This window comes from Paroedura picta, chromosome 2, assembly GCF_049243985.1.
Source record: "Paroedura picta isolate Pp20150507F chromosome 2, Ppicta_v3.0, whole genome shotgun sequence".
Classification (NCBI taxonomy): Eukaryota; Metazoa; Chordata; class Lepidosauria; order Squamata; family Gekkonidae; genus Paroedura; species Paroedura picta.
This window is the reverse complement of record NC_135370.1, coordinates 82,482,356-82,497,337: the sequence shown is the minus strand read 5'-3', so window position 1 is coordinate 82,497,337 and position 14,982 is coordinate 82,482,356. Positions and strand designations below refer to the sequence as shown.

At 42.8% G+C, this 14,982-nt stretch overlaps 1 protein-coding gene across 4 annotated transcripts in view; it reads right to left on the bottom strand.

The window, feature by feature from the left end:
• Positions 1–993: 993 nt before the first annotated feature.
• LOC143829825 (SITS-binding protein-like) overlaps positions 994–14,982 on the bottom strand; it is a 40,350-nt gene continuing 26,361 nt past the window's right edge. For 2 of the 4 annotated variants that reach the window (XM_077321283.1, XM_077321284.1), the window contains exons 9-10: positions 12,340–12,519; positions 994–5,083 (exon numbers count right to left, since the gene is read on the bottom strand). In XM_077321283.1, coding sequence (XP_077177398.1) covers positions 4,910–5,083; positions 12,340–12,519 — 354 coding nt within the window. In that variant the 3' untranslated portion in view covers positions 994–4,909. Of the gene's footprint in view, positions 5,084–10,289; positions 11,019–12,339; positions 12,520–14,982 lie in introns of those variants that run through there. The other 2 variants (XR_013228245.1, XM_077321285.1) reach the window with 2 other exon arrangements.

Sequence of the window (14,982 nt, the reverse complement as noted above, 5' to 3'; positions counted from 1 at the left end):
GCTAACCCTGGAATGACCAGCCATTTAGGGAGATGCAGAGTGTAAAAGAAAGCCACAAAGCGAGACATGAACAGTCTGCTTGGCTTGTGTGGAAGTAGAAGAAGAATTTTATACCCCACTTTTCTCTATGGAGCTTGCACAGTTCTGCAGGCCCTGTAAGATGGAGCACTTCTGCACGGTCTTTGATTGAGGCCAGGACTAAGATCTTCCGGGTCCCTCCTCAGGCTGTGTATTACAGCGAACAATCGCCCCAAGGGGGATGGCTGCTGGGTGGGGAGGGTTATGGAGTTATGTCACTATCTTGGTTATGTTTTATGCTCATTTTATGGGGTAGGGGTTTTAATTAGGTTTTTAATAGTCTGTAACCCGCCTCGAGTCCATGGAGAGTGGAGGGCTATAAATATAAATAAATAAATAACACCCAAAGGAGTCTGAAAGTGGCTTATAATCACCTATCCTTCCTCCCCTCACAACAAACACCTTGTGAGGCAGGTAGGGATGAGAGAGTTCTGACAAGACTGCTCAGTCAGAACAGCTTTATCAGTGACGTGGCAAGCCCAGGATCACCCAGCTGACTGCATGTGGAAGAGCAGGGAAATCAAACCTGGCTTGGCAGATTAGAGGCCACCACTCTTAACCACTACAATGTGCTTGCTCTTAGTAGTTGTTTACTGAAAGCAAGACCTGTGCTTTAATGCTGGACAATGAACCAGAATGCTCAGGACTCTACAGGATTATCTGCACAGCATCATGTGTTGATTCCAAAGTTTTGTTTCTTTTCCCAATAGAACAGAACTTTCCTGCTCTCTTCACCCAGTTCCAGCCATTGAGCTGCCCAAAATGCTGTTCCTTGTGGGGGTGTGAGACCCTGATGAACAGCATGTGGGGTAAATTGGGGTCTGAAGCAACAAGAAGAAATTAGTAAAATTGCCCCTCTTCTCCTGATGAATACTGACCTTGGATTCATCTCTGTATTTTAATACATTCTATAGTTTATACATTCTCCCCCTATTTTTGCAGCATACAATGGAATACTGAACACAGTAGCAGTAAATACTGATTTTACTGCTCTTTTGGTAATGAAAACTTACAAGTAATCACATGAAAGAAACTTTTAAGATAATGTCCACATTGCTTGAATAAAAATGTTAAAAATGGGGGGGGGAATTTTGCAAAGTAAAAAATGTGATAAAAATTAACTGTAAAATGACAAAGGGAGGAGATTATGGGTAAAGGAGAATGGTGGAACAAGAAAAAGTTGTTCTCCAAATAATGTTTGTCCACTAGATGCCACCATTCTACAGCATTGAGTTATTTGGCAGAAAAGAATTACTACTGGAAGAGAAAAAAGTAATGATATATACATTATGAAGTAAATTGTGGATAGGAATGGCATTTTTTAGGTTATTGTCTAGAGCCATATAAACCATTATGTTTCAAAGATTTCTGCCTGCATATACCTGTCACCTTTTGTCAACTGTATCTGGTTTGTGTATGAATGGGCAGGAATGTTGTTTTTCTGCAAATCTAGAACTGTTTCTTTACAAATAGATACAGAGAGATAAGGTTTGGTGTCATGCATGTAGGATTGCCAGCTGCAGGCTGGGAAATACTTGGAAATTTCGTGGGTGAGGTTTGGAGAGGGGAAGGCCCTCAGAAGGGTATAATGCCATAGAGTTCACCCTCCCAAGCAGTCATTTCCTGTCATCTAAAGATCAGATGCAGTTCTGGAAGATCTCCTGGTACAATCTGGAGGTTGGCAACTCTGCATGCATGAAGCCTGAAAAACCTTTGATTTAATTGATTTGAAATGCAAATAAAAACAATGTTTCTGCTTGCTCTGTTAGATAATTCAACAGATCTTTTCATGGCACCTTTAATGCAAACATCATGTGGGGTGTTAAAAAGTAGGCCATGCCTACAGGGATGAATTCTTAAATTAACATTATGCAACTAAAATATATGCAACTATCTCTTCCTGCCTTGTTCCCAACCATAGCAAAAAAACTCCACATTTTGTAAAGTCCAACTATAGTTGTCTGAGTACCTCACTCTGTCTGGTACTCTGAGCCATCTTGTTATCGCACTGTTGCTGTTTCTGTTACAGTCCTGTCCATGTAAGTAGGATATTTTCTTCCAGAGGCACCACAGATGTGACATGGCTGTAAACTGATCATCCCAGAGGAGGATAATTCATTTGAATCATTCCTATGGCAAATTGTGATGAGCAAAGGCCATCCCACTTCAAGATGGTGTTGAAGACAATAATGCCAATTTGGTGGTGACGATAGGAGATTGGGTGAGCCCCTCCACTGTATGCAACATGCAGGGATCAGCTGAGAGACGGTCTGCATGTCCTTGCAAACAGGCAAAAAGCCCTTGGTAACATTCACGAAATGTGTCGTTTCTCACTAGCTCACATGCTGTATGAAGAACAATGCAACAAGGTAGAAAAATGCAACAAGGTATAAAAATTGCTGTGGGACACCCATTTATTATTATTTATTATTTATAAGTTTGACATTAAATCTATAAGCCTCTTTCTATCAGATACATGCCTCATATGCAAATATGTGTTGGGGAAGTAATTTGAAGTACCTTTTCAGCATTCCAGTCTTTCAGCTGTGCTAATGTCATAAATAAATGCATCTCTGCTGCCTAAACAAAGTGCAAGAAACAGATGGCTCAATGACCTTTTCATGATTTTCTGGACTCCGAAAGTATTGTGAATATTCATATTTCAGAAGACCCTTAGTTTTTAGAATCTTGAAATGGCAAAATGCATCCGTAAGTCAGGTTTTTCTGCCTCTCACACACACTCAACCTTCTCTGAGTCATAAGTGGTTTATTTCCAGGATAAATGAAACATATTTTATTGTCACTGCTCTGATCCACCCTGTACAGATTTAGGGGTGGTGGTGGAATAATCAATTCACAGTTTTGAAATTGCTTTCTGACTATTGTGACTTTCATTACAGTTTTGCAAACATGAAACTCAATGAGATTTGGGCTTATGACCACACTGTAGATGTTTCATCAGTAAGCTAATTGTTAAGGAATGATCCCTGATATTTCTCATCTTCAATAACAGCTTTGAGAAGGTGTTTTCACCTTTGTGGGGCTGGCATGTCCATGCATGTGAAAAAAAGTTTGCAGATGACACCAAATTGGGAGGACTGGCAAATACTCCGGAAGATAGAGACAGACTTCAACGAGATCTGAACACAATGGAAAAATGGGCAAATGAGAACAAGATGCAATTTAATAAAGATAAGTGTAAAGTTCTGCATCTGGGTCAGAAAAATGAAAAGCATGCCTACTGGATGGGGGATATGCTTCTCGGTAACACTGTATGTGAACGAGACCTTGGGGTACTTGTGGATTGTAAGCTAAACATGAGCAGGCAGTATGATGCAGCGGTAAAAAAGGCGAATGCCATTTTGGGCTGTATCAACAGGGGCATCACATCAAAATCACAAGATGTTATAGTCCCATTGTATACGGCACTGGTCAGACCACACCTGGAATACTGTGTGCAGTTCTTGAGGCCTCACTTCAAGAAGGATGTAGATAAAATTGAAAGGGTACAGAGGAGAGCTACAAAGATGATCTGGGGCCAAGGGAACAAGCCCTATGAGGATAGGTTGAGGGACTTGGGAATGTTCAGCCTGGAGAAAAGGAGGTTGAGAGGGGACACGATAGCCCTCTTTAAGTATTTGAAAGGTTGTCACTTGGAGGAGGGCAGGATGCTGTTTCTGTTGGCTGCAGAGGAAAGGACGCGCAGCAATGGGTTTAAACTAGCGGTCCCCAACCTTTCTCAAGTCAGGGACCACATCTGGGGTGAGGGGAGAGCCGACGGCCCGGGTGCTGCGAAAACGCGCACGTGCAGTTGCCGCGCATGCGCGTTTTCACCACCAGGTGGTGGGCGGGGGGAGGCAGGCGCGGCTGTCGGCAGCCTGGTACCGTGCCCTTTGCAGCCCGGTACCGTGGCCTTTGCAGCCTGGAACCGGGCTGCGGACCGGGGGTTGATGACCCCTGGTTTAAACTACAAGTACAACTATATAGGCTAGATATCAGAAAAATTTCACAGTCAGAGTAATTTAGCAGTGGAATAGGCTGCCTAAGGAGGTGGTGAGCTCCCCCTCACTGGCAGTCTTCAAGCAAAGGTTTGATACACACTTTTCTTGGATGCTTTAGGATGCTTTGGGCTGATCCTGCGTTGAGCAGGGGGTTGGACTAGATGGCCTGTATGGCCCCTTCCAACTCTATGATTCTGTGATTCTGTGAAAGAGGACTTTCAAAGTTTGAAAAAAGACAGACACACAGAGACAGAGACAAAACTTAGCTGTCTGAAGGCAAATACCATCAAGACATGAAATGCTGTTAAATGCAATCCAGACTGAGGATCCTGCAGAAGGTTACTGTTTTTGAAAAGTAACAATGGAATTAAGATTTACATTTTAATATTTGCTTTAATCCAAAATTTCTTTTAAAATAAAGGTAAAGGTAAAGATATCCCCTGTGCAAGCACCGAGTCATGTCTGACCCTTGGGGTGATGCTCTCTAGCGTTTTCATGGCAGACTCATTACGGGGTGGTTTTCCAGTGCTTTCCCCAGTCATTACCGTTTACCCCACAGCAAGCTGGGTACTCATTTTACCGACCTCGGAAGGATGGAAGGCTGAGTCAACTCTGAGCCGGCTGCTGGGATTGAACTCCCAGCCTCATGGGCAAAGCTTTCAGATGGCTGCCTTACCACTCTGCGCCACAAGAGAAAGTTAAAATAGATAAAGTTAATGTCAGCAAATGTCTTTTAAAATAGATAAAGTTAATGTCAGCAAAGAAGCTCATGTCAGCAATACTTTTCTGAGTGGCAGGTCGCCTTTTGAGATCTGGAACAGCCTGGAAGTCTAAGAAGTCCTAACAAAAACCGGTACATCAACAAGTGTGACAGAATAGTTCTTGATGAACGTGCCTCCATCAAACACCTGACCATTATTGGTGTCCATCCACTTCTGACCTTCCATGGGCAGAAAGATGTCTCTTTGACTTTGCCCTTGTTCTGTTACTGGGGCAACAAGTACCTGAATTTAAAGGGGGAAAAATAAAGTCATATATCATGATCATCACAAGGGCTGAACAAGTTTATGGCAACTGTGAAGGGGAGATAAAATCTGTGAAGGGGAGATTAAAACTTTGTAAGAACAAAATTACATCTTTAACCGCTCCTGCAGAATGGATTAAATAACCCACTAAGGGCACCGAAGGCGGGCCCTGTCCGTGATGAGGAAGGGTGCCGATAGGCCCCTTCCTCTGGACTGACAATTGGAGGGCCCAATCGGCAGGCATGAAGCGCCTGCCGATTGGGCCCTCCAATTGTCAGTCCGGCGCCAAGGGACCTTGGTGCCGCGCGGATTACGATTGGTCCCTTCCCACCGGACTGACAAATTGGGAGGCATAAAGCACCTCCCGATCCACCCCGCATTGACTCCGCACGCTGCTGCCTTGCCGCCTCCATTCACTCCCGCCACCGCCACCAGCCAGCTCACCGCCGCCCGCTGACTCCAGCCGCGGCCGCCCCACTCACCCGGACGCCGCTTGCTGCGGCGCCTCCATTGCCGAGGCCTCCAACAAGCCGTCCGCGCTCGGGGGAGCCTGCGGCCTCCACTGCCCACACCTACAGGGCCCACGCCGGCAGAGCGCTCCCATCGTCGCTTCGCGCCCTGTCCCCGGCCTTCCCCGCCGCCGCATCACTCAGCCCCCTGCCATCCAAGATGGCTGCCGACACGACGACAACGGCACAGAGCCGCCGGCCGCAACCGCCCGGCCAACCCCTCGCTGGCCACCCCCACAATGGACGCGCAAGCCGGGAGATCGTCGCCGAGCCGCTTGCACGCCACTGCCCTGCCATGACTCTGGACCTCGCCTCCTTCACTGCTGCAGCGCACCTCTAACCAGCCTTCACCAGGTAAGTGCGCCCCACCTGCCCTGGTCCATGCTACTGCGCGATCCACCCCACCCCATTCCCATTTTCCGCCCGTCCCCCACTCCACCCTCCACCCACCCCTCCCTACCGCCGCTGCGCCACTTCCCCAAGCCTATCATTCTTGCCCATTTTTATAAATGGGCTTTGTTTCTAGTCAAGAATATGCTGTAATGTAGTCCTATAGCACACGAATGGCAGTTGAGAATTTTGAAATAGGGAACTTTATGATTTATGGTCTTCTGAATAAAGGCAATCCCATTGTGAATATTTTGTGACATCACAGCAACTCGGCCAGTCTTTGACCCTCAGAGTTTCCATAGTTTCTCAGTCCATAGCTCCTATTGCCCTATCCGCCATCCTCCAAAAAGCAAAACTACACAAGCGAACAGTCTCCAGCCAGTTTCTGATTAAATACCCATTCCTTTTCCACATAGGGAATTAGGCCTGGGCCGACGCTCATCTTGTTGCAGGGCTAATGCCCACTTCTAGATGACATCGGCACCAGCCCAGGCCTGTCCTGACTCAGGCTCGCCATAGCCCTGCAGCAAGGGGACATGGATATACCCACATTCCCTTTTTTGCCCTGGGCACCTATAGGGCCTATGTCAGGGCAGGCACATGAGATAGGGGAAGAGTTAGTTCAGGCCCAGCTCCTCGCCTGACTAGAGCATTCTGGAAGGGACAGAAAATGCCCCAGCTGGCTTTGTGGTACTGCACAGCACTGAGGAGCTGACTAGGGCATTTTGTTCACTTTTAAGAATCGGGAGGACAATGCCTCTTGCCTCCGCAGAGCACAGTGGAACCTCGATGCCCCAGCTGCCTTGTTCAGAGGCAGAAATCCAGGGCAGATGGGGTGCACCAAGCAAACAGTCCCCCATGAGAAGGGTAAATTGCCCTTTTGCGAACAACCAGGGGCAGCCTGGTGCCACCGGTATGGAAAAGGTACTAGAAACCATCCCACCTATTTGATTCCTTGTATAAATCCCATCTGTACATAATTTAAGTGAATATTACCATGGATCTCAGAAGTAAATTTAAAATTTTCTGGTTTGTGTAAATGTGTACATCTCTGGCCATTTTAAGGTACAAAACTAACAAGAATAAATGCACTTTACATTTATTGTTTGGAGTGAGGTATGTAATTTAATTGTGAATTTATCCAAAGCAGATAAATGAATCTGCTATGAATCTTGCTATCTGCCTTCTGAAATCTCCCTGTTCCACTTCCAAAATAACACTTCTGTACTAGACATAGACACCCAGGATGGGGGAGAGTTGGGTACAAATCCTGTATCCTATGAAATTTAGCAAGTGACATTAGAACAGGCATACTCTTTGAACCTAGCCTAACTCACTGGGTTGCTGAGGATGAAGTGCAGACATGAGAATCATGTACATAATCATGAGTTCCTTGGAGGAAGCAAGGGAAAAATGCGCTAAATAAATAAACACATATTGTGTGTTTTCATCCACCGAATAAATATCAGCTTTGAGGCAGGGGCTGATTGGGAAAATAAAAAACTGCTAACCAGCCCTGATCTCAGTCCACTCCGCAGCTGCTTTTGGTCTTTTAAAATACTATAGGATAGTTTATGCGTGACCAATTAGGCTCTGATTTCTGTTTGTTTGTGTCTGTGTCTTCCTGACTAATCCACTCAGTTGACCTGCATCAAGGGATTGCTCAGAAATCCATGTTCCTTTTTTTGATGTGCGGTCCAATGGGGTGTATGTTGGGGCTGGGCCTTGCAGAAGTGAGAAAAGGTGGGCTGTATCCAGTCAGGCATTCCCAGCCATTGCTCTCCCCCCCCCCACATCCCAGTATCTTTTCTGTCATCCACCCCAGCAACCTCCCCCACCCCTCCTCCTTTTAAAAGAAGGATAGTCATGTTTCAACGACTATTGTATATAGAAAAAAATCTGGGGAGAAATAGGAGGAAAACAGGAGGGAAGGGGTACAGAAGCTCTACCATGTGAATGTGGAGAAAGGCCTAAGGAACCATCTTGAGGCCCGTGTCCACCCTCCAAAGCTATCATTTTTCTCCAGGGGAGAAAAACTGGAGAATATCTTTGCAGTCATAAACTTGGTTGCAATTTCAAGAGATTTTCTGATCCCACCTGGAAGTTGGTAGCCTTAGTACTTACAGCAGATCAAGCCACTGCATGAAGAGAAACATTAAAAGCTGAAAAAATAGAGGGTCAAGAATGAGTCTAGGTGAACCAATGAGTGAGCAAGGCTATAGTGAGGTTCACCAATACTGTCAGCCCATTTTATAGATGAGATCTTAAAGTGAGCACAAGAGAACTGATTTCTATAACAGGCAAATGAAACAATCCATTTAATAAAGGCATAAATAAAGGCATACTTGGTAGGCCTTGAATCAGCCATTGCAAAACTCTAGTTCTCATGACATCATTTCCATCTAGATTACATAGATTTGAGTCCATCTGACAAAAGGAGTTTTGACTCTTGAAAGCTTATCCCCTCCCACAAATCTTGTTGGTCTCTAGGGTGCCATTTGGACTCTAGGTTTTATGCTGTAGACTGGCACATATATCCTTTGATACTATCTAGATTAGGAGCAATTATTCCAAGAAATGGCTTATGACTAGAGCTTTCCTGGTATCTTGTTAAGACTTGATTATTTACAGTTGACATTTTAAATATAATTAGTTGCCATGGAGTCCAGTCACCACCTCACATCACATTTTCCCTTTGCTACATCTCTACTAGCCAAAACCAATGTGTTTTCTAACTAGCCAAGGCAGTATGCTGTCTTTTTTCTCAGCACTTTTCTACAAAACCCTTGGAAGCAGTGGCTAGAGATAATCCTGTTACTCTGCTCAGCAAACCTGCAAGTCTTTCTGCAGCCCAAGGAGCATTCTCTGATGCAGAAAGGCTTCTTATGCAGGAGAAAGGGGTCCAACTTTAACAGAGTAAGAGGATACTAGCCAACTGTTATAAATGTTATCTGTTGAAATACTTCCAGATGTGGGTTTGGAACTCTTGAAAATCTTTTCTAATCCCTCTTTCCCCTCTTTCCCAAGATGCTCCCCTTTCCAATGTTGCTGACATGTTCACTCATTGAGGGATACTTTTATATTACTATACATGCCATGGCGGGGGGGGGATCCTGCAGATTTGTACCTTAAAAATGTCTTTATAATTATGTAGAACATCAAGAATACTTTCTAGTTTGTGAGGAGGGGAGATACCTATTTTGAACCAATTATGGTTTTTCCATCTGTTCATTTGAATGCAGAGTCTGAAGAGGATGACATTTGCAGGGGGCTTGGTGGGCAGGAGGAAGGGCGTGTTTTATCCTTGTATCCACTGATTATTTTTCAAAGTCCCCCTCTACAGTGATTTTTTTAACTGTTTTCCTCCATAGCCAGATCTTAAGAACCAAAGAAGCTTGGTTACAAGGAGCACTGGATATTAAAAACAAACAAATATCACTAAAGATTGGAATGTATGTAGTTTCATATTGCCAAGATCATAACCTGTACAAAATATTATTTTATTTCTATTAAAGTGCAGGATATTGAAAAATTGATGCATTTCACAAGCTTCTTTTTATCAACACTGAAATACTTCTGTGGAGCCCCAATATTACTGTATTTCAATTTGACCTTTAAGATGCCTTTGGCCATTTTGAAAGCAGAGTCCCCACCCCGGTAGTGGCAACAGAGGTAGCACCTACACAGATGCTTCCCTTCAGCTTTGCCCATTGATCTGCTTTGCTTTTAATTCACTTTAAAGGGGAAGCCCCCAGAAACACCACAAGTGATGCTGAGAATGAACACAGCATCATGTGGACCTTGCTATTTAATACAGTAGCTTTCTGCTTTCCACAAAGGGAAAAATTTCCATCTGGAAGCAGCCTAATCCTTTGTGAGGACCAGAACCAGTTCAGATGACTGGAAACTGGTTTTGGCTGTGCGACAGATTCACTGTGCATTACAACTGATAGTATCTGATTGCTCTGCCACCCAGCCAGATTGATTTTCAAAAGGCAATATGTGTCATAACTTTTCCCACAGCCTCACTGTAGTCAAAAACCTAATTGGTCTGCAAAACAAAATAATCAGATCACTATGTGGCCACATAGCCAGTTGTAATACGTACAGATCTTGCACAGGGCAAAGACTGGCTATCAGGCACATATAGAATCATTAAAGTACAAAGAAGTGTTCAGCTACTTTCAGGACTTGCCCTCAAGAAGATTCTGAGTGGCAATACAGTAAAGAACATTGATAAGAAAGAAATGGTGATTATTTCATCTCAATGTAATTTTAAGCTTTACAGAAGGGACAATGTTTCATAAGTTGTGTGGTTGTTACACTGGTCAGATAGGTAGACCCGCTATATGACATATTGCTGCAGATTATCCATAGATCGGAGAATGTGGAAATTCAATTTTTGATATCTGTGGCAGTTAGCTTGTGTTCGCCAAAGCACTGGGGCATAACAACAGACTATAGAGAAATACATCTTTGTACATTAGACAATTCACTTTCAAGAAGAGCTTTTTTGCTAGCCAGAATGAGCATCTGAAAGCATCTAATGAAAGGCAGATTTAATAAGATTCCTGTTTCCCAAAGGCTGTGCCTACATGGGTGCCCAACTCCAGATACACTGGATTAATTAGTCTTAGACTGCCCTCACTTTGAGAGCTGTCATCCAGCTTGGAGAGTATTTTTATGCAAGGCTAACATTATCCATCTAGACAGGAAACAGTACTGGGATAGTACTGAATGAGAAGAACCTGCTAAAATGCATGCAATTGCACTAATCTTAGTCCAGATTTTAGTTGCCAACTTGGAATGGATGAATGCTACAACTGCTGTAAGCAAACTTGATTGTCTGTAATTCTGTTGTGCAAACCTGGTTCACACCATGTTTGTACTGTATTTTATTTCAGTTTATTCTTTCCTTCTGTTATGCTTTGTTGTTGATGATGTATGACCAGGCATTTGTGGAAATGGTAGATGTTTTGTATCATCAGAATCGATGCAGAACCTCATGGTTTCATCTTTTTGGGGACAGAGTTGGATGAGTAAATGGAAATAAATAAAAACATAGTAATTGCCAAATAAAATTATGCAAATTAACATGAGAGATAGAAGGCCTAATGAAGAACACAGGAGAGACAATTAGACACCATTATCCACCAGTTTGGGGAGGTATTGGGAGATGTTTTTCCTTTTCATTTGAATTTTTCATTTCAGGTGACAGAATGTCTGAGGGTATTATGTATTTTTTGTGTGTCTTTTGACGTACTTGTTGCACTGATCATGGTAATATCAAGGGACACCAGCACAGGGAGCAGATGAAACCCCAAACATGCACATTTTCTAATGCAGTAGCAACCAAGATAATTTAATCATCAAAGCAAAAACTGCATAGCCAAATGATTTTTAATTAAAATCTATTGCTACTTAAGCAACTACTGTCCATATTAAACAGCCACAGCTATATACTAAACATCAGAGTGATCAGAGTGCTTAATGAGCCCTAAGTGTGAGTCTTCTTAATGGGATTTTTAAAACCCTAGATCCTTCCATGCTACACTCTTAGAATCAAAGACATTGGATCAATGTATCATCGCCTTGATCTGGCCGAAATATTTAAGGGGTTGAATATTAATTTTAAGTTCAGTACATTGAAAAATGCTTCAAACATCTTAATTAGATATTGACCATATTTGAAATTTAACTGGAAGGGGAATTAAAATGTTAATTGCTTTTTAATCTCTTTCCAGTGCCTTGTTAAATGCTAATTGATGATCACATTAACATACTATGCAACTGCCTTATTAATCTACATAGATTAACAAGATTTTAAATAGTTAAAGGTGTCACTGATAAGAGAATTTCATAGAAATCAACACAGCAAATAGCTGCAAGCCATTATTAAGGTATTTTTAAAGGTGTTGTAAGTATCAACTAGCTACATCCAAGTTTTTGTAGTTATTGCCCTATGTTGTATATGCAGCCACACTAACGATCATACGGAGGACCAAGCTAGAAGTCTGAAGTAGGATTAAAGTTTTCATGGCACCCAGCCAATAGGCTACAAGGATCCCAGCTGGATCCTTAGTTTAAAATCAATCATCTGGGTTCTGGCCAATCACGGTCTTGGTACTATCTGTATCATGTTCTGGCACCAATAAAGAATAGGAATGATTCCAATGTCTGTGACTCTTTGACCCACAAGATCCAGCACGGATCTAACACTGTGTTTCTGGGTTCGGGGTGGGGTTACTCATTGCAGTTTTATGGATCATGTACACTTGGGAAGTAACTTTTTTAAAGGGGTAATTAAAATGTTCCAGGATAGAATTTATTTCTTACCTCATCACCTATGAGAAACTCATCATCAATTGTAAAGCTGACTGATTCGGTGGGGCTGAGCCACCACACAGGTCGAAAAACAGGATATCCCAAAGACAGCCATTCCTTGCTATACTTTACAAGGAGAGGCACCACAAAATCCAGATGCTTGTTTATGTAGTGCCTGGTGAGATTTAGAACCTGAAGGGGGAAAAATTAGCACATTATATCAACAAACAGAAAATGTAACAGAAAAACAGTTTGACTTATGCCCTCTGAAAGAGAAAAGAAGGATACCCAGATACCAGGAAATAACAGACACCAAGAAGGGTATGAAAAAGAGGCAGTGAGTAGACTTAGGATAGCTAAGCAAATATGAACTGCACAGAGTATTGTTTGTGGTCTGTATAAAGGCGAGCAACAAGGATGATCTGGGGCCAAGGGACCAAGCCTTATGAAGATAGGTTGAGGGACTTGGGAATGTTCAGCCTGGAGAAAAGGAGGTTGAGAGGGGACATGATAGCCCTCTTTAAGTATTTGAAAGGTTGTCACTTGGCGGAGGGCAGGATGCTGTTCCCGTTGGCTGCAGAGGAAAGGACGCGCAGTAATGGGTTTAAACTACAAGTGCATCAATATAGGCTAGATATCAGGAAAAAAAATTTCACAGTCAGACTAGTTCAGCAGTGGAATAGGCTGCCTAAGGAGGTGGTGAGCTCCTCCTCACTGGCAGTCTTCAAGCAAAGGTTGGATACACACTTTTCTTGGTTGCTTTAGGATGCTTTGGGCTGATCCTGCATTGAGCAGGGGGTTGGACTAGATGGCCTGTATGGCCTCTTCCAACTCTATGATTCTGTGATTCTGTCCAGCTATCTATTTGCAATCTAATGCTATCTAATGCACAATTAAGAAAAAGAAAGCGGGATGGTAATTGTCAAAAGCTAGGGTTTAAAAACTTGTCCTTACTCTCACTATTGAAAAATCTGGAAAGGAAACAAAGATTTTGGAAGCTTTTTAAAAGAGGAAAAGGGGAAGGAAGCACGGCAGGAAAAAAGAAATTCCAACAACATATAATGATAGGAAAGATTAGAAATATAAAAGGAAATAAAAGCACATGGTTGGAGGGACAGATTACAGAACAACTTGAAAGTAAGATGGAGAAACAAAACAGTTAAGAGAGAAAAGAAGCCCATAAAGAGAATGGCAGAGTGGAGAAATGTGAACAGAATGCTAATAAAGGTGAGATATGCATCTGAATTTAGGGCTGAGGTTGCAAGGAACTCTGAAAAAATAAATCTGAAGTTTGTTGTTGAAGCAAGACAGGAACTAGGTAATAACAGAAGACAGGGGGAAGTAAACGCTTGCAACATCTGACAATAGAATCTGCCAAGAAAAAATGAAAACCCTGATACAAATATGACATTCTTGATATTCAGTGTAGAACAAAAAAGAAAGATGAAAGAGGTTATTTTATAGATGGGAAGGTATAATTTTGTTTTAGTCATCTTTAGCTTGGTGGTGATGGCGGGTGACCAGAATGGAAAATTTGGAAAGACAAAAATGTTAGCAAAAACAGGGAGAAAAAAGGAGTCCTCCTACCAAGAGATAAACACTGTCAACAATAGCATGTACTAAAAAACAAATAATACTAACTACTTGCAGAATATTTTAAATATAGCTTAAAACAGATCCTTGAGGACTTTTGGTACTGCTATACTTCTGTTGATTTTTTGTGAAGTCTAGACATCTAATGCCTATTCGTTGCTCCAGGCAGTTTGCTTCAGGAAAAAAAAAACTGTCCCCAGAAGAAGGGAGGGGAGGTAGGTGCAAGGGCATGCACTGGAGGCGGAGATAGCGCTATTTCAGCTCCGCACATTTCCTTGGTGTGTGGCTTGCTGGTTGTTCTCCTCTGGCTAGTGCTACATAATTTGGGGGATCCACTTTATGCGATTCCCCAACTAGCACTTTAAAATGGAGGAAGTAGCTACCACTTTGCTGCTGGGACGCTGAATGTTGATGTCATGATAAATGCCAAAAATATAGCATCTGCAAAAAGTAATTGTCAGGATGACAGACTTGAAAAACAACAACTTCTTTCTAAAGCAAGCATTTATTTCAAAGCAGTTCTATCCAGGACGATTGAAAGTCAAATCTGGCTTGTCAAGTCAAAACGCAGTTCTTATCCCCTGACTTTCCCGCCCAAAGATGTTCACACACACACACAGACAAAACAGACTTTCATGTCCAGGTGCCGTCTGGGAAAGCATTCAACAATGATAACATGCCCAACAGTAACCTTGGAGCAGCCAGTGTTACTACTTACAATGATAACAGCACTTGTTACACTACTGAATAGTTAGCAGACAGTTCAGGGCTAAAAGACAGACAGGCAAAATGGCTACACAGAGGCTAAGGCATCTTAAATCATGGCAGTAATCAGTGGATTCTGACAGTAATCCTTTCCCTATATTTTTTGGGTGTGGAATGGCCCTGAACCAAAAAAACCCCTCAGGAGCCCCAACACATTAACAATGGAGCTTCCTGCCACTGTGTACTATTGGCCAATTTCAGTTTAAACTGACTGTATTCCGAGATGGGGCACACTGCCCACATTGCCCACACTGAACCTACCTCAGTAGATTCATTAACAGAACCACATACATATCA